At 44.5% G+C, this 6,062-nt stretch overlaps 1 protein-coding gene across 1 annotated transcript in view; it reads left to right on the plus strand.

Annotated features, from left to right (window-relative positions):
• The window catches only part of TKT (transketolase), a 29,586-nt gene extending 25,739 nt beyond the window's left edge, over window positions 1-3,847 (plus strand). Inside the window, exons 11-14 of the mRNA XM_069967040.1 lie at window positions 723-806; window positions 1,770-1,863; window positions 2,575-2,697; window positions 3,582-3,847. Coding sequence (XP_069823141.1) covers window positions 723-806; window positions 1,770-1,863; window positions 2,575-2,697; window positions 3,582-3,751 — 471 coding nt within the window. The 3' untranslated portion in view covers window positions 3,752-3,847. The remainder of the gene's footprint in view (window positions 1-722; window positions 807-1,769; window positions 1,864-2,574; window positions 2,698-3,581) is intronic.
• Window positions 3,848-6,062: the final 2,215 nt, after the last annotated feature.

A 6,062-nucleotide genomic window follows, 5' to 3' on the forward strand; every position in this document is an offset into this window, starting at 1 on the left:
CAGTTTTTCCTAAACAGTAGGCAGGCTTGCTGCTATGTTACTTCCCATTCACTAAGCACCCACTGAAGAGGGAATCTTGGTACACTATGGGGCCCATTTATCAAAGTCTGCACCTAGCGCAAACTTGAAAAAAAGGTTATGTGTGTGCAAGGACCCCGAATGAACAAGAACTGTGCGCTTCTTTTCAAGTTTGCGCCTTTTGCACCATATGGGTGGGGAGGGGGCATGGCATTGTGTGTGTGTGTGTGGGAGGCATGTTACCCCCTACACAAAATTTAGCAAATTTTTCGCCAGGAATAGGGCATAAACAGGCGAAAAATCTACTGCGCTGGATATGTCAAAAGACATGTGCCTCATGATAAATCCATTGGCAGGAAATTTGAAATTAGACTGTGCAAAAAACCCTCCACCAATTACAGCACTCAGCTTTTTCCAGCAGTTCCATAGAATTTGATAAGAGGAGCAGTTTGCATGCTCAACAGCCACTCCACTGAACCAGGGGACATGGGACCCCCATTGTCAAAAGTAGTGAGGTACCAAGAGTAGAAACCCTACTGATCGGAATCATATCACCTACCTGGCAATATCTACATGCAATAAAATATTCATAGCTATCACTGTGTGAAATTTGCCAGTCTGTAGTGTTTTTTGATGGGTACTCTATAAAATTATGGCTAATAAAACACATACTCTGACACAGTATTTTGTGTCTTGTTTTGCAGGGAATTTGCTTCATCAGGACAAGTCGCCCAGAGAATGAAGTCATCTACAACAACAATGAGGACTTCAAAGTCGGACAGGCCAAGGTCAGTATGTGGATCATGGAGACATCTTTGTATGGAGTATCTAGGCACAGCTGGTGTAAGGGTAAAGTGTAACTACATTGCGGTTGGCATTCTCACCTCTCAACAGAAGTTTCGATCTGACAGTAAAAAACCCCGGTGTCAGATCAGGCTTTAGAGATCAAAGTAACAAGATGATGTCCAAAGCCTTTCCTGCATATAAGCTTTGTAGAAGAATCTTGGTGGGAGATGAGAACATCAGCAACATTGGAGGTACACCTAAAGGGAAACAATCAGCAGGTTAGACAAATCCAACCTGCTGATAGCCCCCTAATGTGCACGGGGCGCAGAGGAGGAAGGTATGTCTCTCCTCAACACCATTCCAGTTAATAGTTGAATCCACGCCCCGGAGCACCGTTAGGAGCACTGCCCCACCCCCCCATAGCGCCAATTCGGCCCGTCCACCCCATTGATTATTATTAGGAGTGGGCCAGCTTGGCCCAATGGGGGCGGGGCAGTGCTCCTAACGGTGCTTTGGGGTGTGGATTCAACTGCTATCTGCATGGGAATGGCGCAGAGGAGGAAGGTAAAAGACATACCTTCCTCCTGGGCGCCCCGTGTGCATTAGGGGGGGTGAGCAGCAGGTTAGATTAGTAAGTGGGGCCAGTTCAAGAGGGGGAAAATTTAAGTCAATGAAAATCAAACAGAAGTTAGGAATCCAATAGACTGAGAACAGGTATTTAATATATACAGTAAAGTGATGAGCTGGATAGTTAAATGGGGAAATTCTATGTACAGCTGGCAGAAAAACAAGACAGTCACTGGATGTTATAGAGCTAGGTTAATTTTGGTGTAACTGAAGCAGAATTGGTTCGTGGTTAATGGGTTAATAGGTAACATAGGAATCCGGAGAGGTATGTGGTAAAGCCGAAGAGGTTAAGGTATGATGATGATGATGTAAATTTGTACCTCTTTGTTGTGTTCTAGGTTGTTAAACAAAGCAAAGATGATCAGGCGACAGTCATCGGGGCCGGGGTCACTTTGCATGAAGCACTTGCTGCAGCAGAACAGCTTATGAAAGGTAACAGTAATATTCATATACTTAGTATCTAACTCATGACTTAGATATCTTGCTTGGAAAATATTATATTGTAGAATGATCTAGCAAATAAGTAAGTTATCACATAGCAGGTTCCCTGCTAACTATGAACAGAGGAATTGAAGTCATGTTAGCATTTTTCCTGCTTCCTGCGATGCTCCCATCATCTCTCTGTGCAAAGAACAGCATCACAGGTCTACACCAGTACAACGGTATAGTATTGTATTGTTGTGTGCCCCATATACAGTGGTAGAGCACATAGCACAGTATTTGGTGTGGATGAATATGCCTTGCTGTCTGTCTGCTAGTCCCTTCTTCTGTAGCACTAGGGACCAGTGGGCATCTTCTCCAGCAGTGTAGGCTGGAAGTACTGCCACGTGTTACCAGGTGTTCTGCAGCATAGAATATGACTATATTGGATACTGACAAGTGATTGTAGACTTGGGCCTTCTGCTTGCAGAACATATTCATTTTCATTACAAAGTTGAAGGACTAGCTACAATAAGAATCTGTGGTTACATATGATAGGAACTTACATCAGACATTGATCGCATCGATTCTTCTCTAGCTTAGAAATTGTGTCGGATTAATCGTTCACGTAATAGCAGCCATCATTGCAGCATTTAGGGTGCGAGTTTCCAAATTGACTAACCCCTGCTGTCTCAATGCTAAATTTCTGCCTAATTCTTATAGACACAATCCGTATCCGAATCATTGACCTCTTCACCATTAAACCTCTGGATAGACAAACCATTCTTGACAGTGCCAGAGCAACTAAGGGAAGGATCATAACTGTGGAGGATCATTACCCTGAAGGTGAGTCTTTTGTATAGTTTGTCCCTAGCCTCACAATGTTCTCTTGCCAGGCATATTTATGTATAGTACAAGTATATATTTTTATCATATAAGATATAATTGTTCGTAGTTTTAGGATCTAAGGGGAACAATTATTCAACCTTTCATTAGATCTATAACCCTCCTATATATATATATCAGTAGTGCCCAATATCCGTATACATATGTCCAATACAAAAACCAAGATGGAGATTGAGCACAGTGTGAAAAGCAGTGTATTATAAGTATCTAATATCAGCATATTGCAGTATCATAGTCAGTGTTGTGTTTAGATCAGGGTGAGCCAGGGGTAGGAAAAGCTTCATTGGTTCCAGTAGCAGAGGGGGCTTCCTATCTCTGGTCTCCAGAAAAAAAAATCTCTTGTTCTAGACAGCCCCTAAAAGGTAATGGACACTTAGCACATATTGCAATACATTGCAGGATATTTACTGCCGCTTAGGCATCCATACTGTAATCCAGACTCCTTGTCAGCTACTGTATGTCTCCAGGAATTCATGTTCTCCTCAGGATGTGATTCTAAGCTCTGTTCTGATTAAATAAATCAAAACCAAATCAGATTTAAGCTCATATGAGGATGGAACAGAAGACAGGAGAGGCTGGAGACTAAGCAAATGGGGAGCCCAGCTCATGTGATTAACACTGAATGGAATCGAGCAGCTAGCAATGTATTGTAATAGATACAAGCTGCATATACTATATAGTTAAACATATTTAATTTAAGACAAATACAGAAATATTTTTTTCATGTTACACATGCAGTTAAATATACAAAGATGTCCCTAACCATTAGGTATATATGCAGTCAATTCTACAACTTGACTTGACTTATATTTCTGGTTGTTTAGGTGGCATCGGAGAAGCAGTGGCTGCAGCTGTTGTCGGGGAACCTGGCATTACAGTGAAGTCCCTAGCAGTAAGTGGAGTCCCTCGTAGTGGTAAACCAGCCGAGCTGCTCAGTCTGTTTGGCATTGATAAAGATGCCATCGTCAAGGCCGTGAAGGAAGTGGTTTCCTAAAACCATCCAAAGATAGAACATACCTGCTTCATCATATATGATATAATCAACTGAACAAATGCAAAGTTATTATAATAAAGCTTTGGAAAAGTGTAATGCCTCCCTCTTTCTTACGATATAACAGAACTGGGGTATTATGGTACCAGAACACCACAGTGAGGGACATTTATGAAGGGTCTGGGAGGGGCGCACGCCTGGGAGAAGGTGCAGATTCTCCCTCTTCTCCCTGGCATACGCCTGCCGTATCCTCTGCTCGTCCAATCAATGGGTGGGCAGGGGGGGACGTGGCAAGGCCGGGAGAAGGCGTGGCCTCTTCTTGTGCCTCATCATTATTTACACTTGCTCGCAGGTGTAAATTATGATCCAAATCAGCAAGTGTAGATTTGGTATGCCATGCGCAGGTTCATGCGTGCACCTCTTAGTTAATTCGGCTGGGGAAAAGGGGGTGGGGCCTAAGTTAAGATCGGCGTACAAGTACACTGATCTTGATAAATTCCCCCCCTGTGTCTCTTAAGAAGAGGCAATCTACTCCCAGAAGGGCAGCATTGCTGGATGACTGGCTGGCACTACCTCCACTTGTATTAGAGTCCTGTGATGCAGATATAGAATACAATGGCAGAAATGTATACCAAGATTGAACCTGGAGAGTGATGAGCACTGCAGCAACAACTAACTACTAGAGCCATCTCCTCACATACTAGATGCTGATGGTATCTATGGGAGTGACAAGAATCCTTTTGTTTTGTGGGGTCCATTAAGGATTCTGTCACTTTTGATGGCAAGATACTGCCTTGCAATTCTTGCTGTCAAAAGTGATGGGAATCTCACTGGACCTCTTTTCAAATTTATAGTTTACATCAGACACCATATTTATTCATCATGTGGCACAGCATCACGGATTTTACCTTGTCATTAAATACTGAGAATGTTAATAATTCCGGGGGAAAGGGTACACATATTGCCTTTAATTTGCAGTCACAACTGAATTAAAGGAAATACGTATGTTTATCCTTTAACCCTCGAAGTGTTTAACATTGTCTGCACTTTGGTATTCAGTATCCAGGTGACAAGTTCACTTTTAAAAAAAAAGTCTTTATTTATGATTTTTTCAAAAAGAAAAGTTCACTTTAAAGTGAACCTGTCACGAAAATAAACTTTTCACTTGTCAGAGAGAGATGTCAAAAGTTTTTTTTATCAGTCAGGGTCTGAGTGTTCAGACTCTGACCGATCAGAGGAATGTGCGTGGCGATGGCCGTGCTGCCATGTGCTCCTCTCCCTGGTCTGTGTCAGTACGAAGTGATGTGCCCCTTGGACTTGCATTATGCGGCCCCTTATGGCTCGTTCTCCTGATCGGTCGTGGTCTGAACTAGTAGTTGTGTGTATGGCTGGGGGAGGTAGTAGCTGTGTGTATGGCTGGGGGAGGTAGTAGTTGTGTGTATGGGTGGGGGAGGTAGTAGTTGTGTGTATGGGTGGGGGAGGTAGTAGTTGTGTGTATGGGTGGGGGAGGTAGTAGTTGTGTGTATGGCTGGGGAGGTAGTAGTTGTGTGTATGGCTGGGGGAGGTAGTAGTTGTGTATGGGTGGGGGAGGTAGTAGTTGTGTGCATGGCTGGGGGAGGTAGTAGTTGTGTGTATGCCTGGGGGAGGTAGTAGTTGTGTGTATGGCTGGGGGAGGTAGTAGTTGTGTGTATGGCTGGGGGAGGTAGTAGCTGTGTGTATGGCTGGGGGAGGTAGTAGTTGTGTGTATGGGTGGGGGAGGTAGTAGTTGTGTGTATGGCTGGGGGAGGTAGTAGTTGTGTGTATGGCTGGGGGAGGTAGTAGTTGTGTGTATGGCTGGGGGAGGTAGTAGTTGTGTGTATGGCTGGGGGAGGTAGTAGTTGTGTATGGGTGGGGGAGGTAGTAGTTGTGTGCATGGGTGGGGGAGGTAGTAGTTGTGTGTATGGGTGGGGGAGGTAGTAGTGTGTATGGCTGGGGGAGGTAGTAGTTGTGTATGGGTGGGGGAGGTAGTTGTGTGTATGGCTGGATGGGCTAGTAGCAGTTGCATGTATGGCTGGACGGGGTAGTAGTAGTTGTGTGTATGGCTGGAAGGGTCTGGTGATGGGTGTTGGATGTCTTCTGGAGGAGTGGGAGGCTTTAGGAGCTTTATGTCACCTTAAGGGGGTCTCAGCAGAGGCCCTGGGGTGGGGGCCGCCGAAAAAAGTTTTGCACAGGGCGCCATCTACCTTAAGGCCAGCCCATTGGTACCTTGCAATGCTTTATATCCCCACCCAGCAGATTGCGGAGGATCTCCGACTGCCCTATAGTAAGCTTATCG

The sequence above is a fragment of the Dendropsophus ebraccatus genome, chromosome 4, assembly GCF_027789765.1.
Source record: "Dendropsophus ebraccatus isolate aDenEbr1 chromosome 4, aDenEbr1.pat, whole genome shotgun sequence".
Lineage (NCBI taxonomy): Eukaryota > Metazoa > Chordata > Amphibia > Anura > Hylidae > Dendropsophus > Dendropsophus ebraccatus.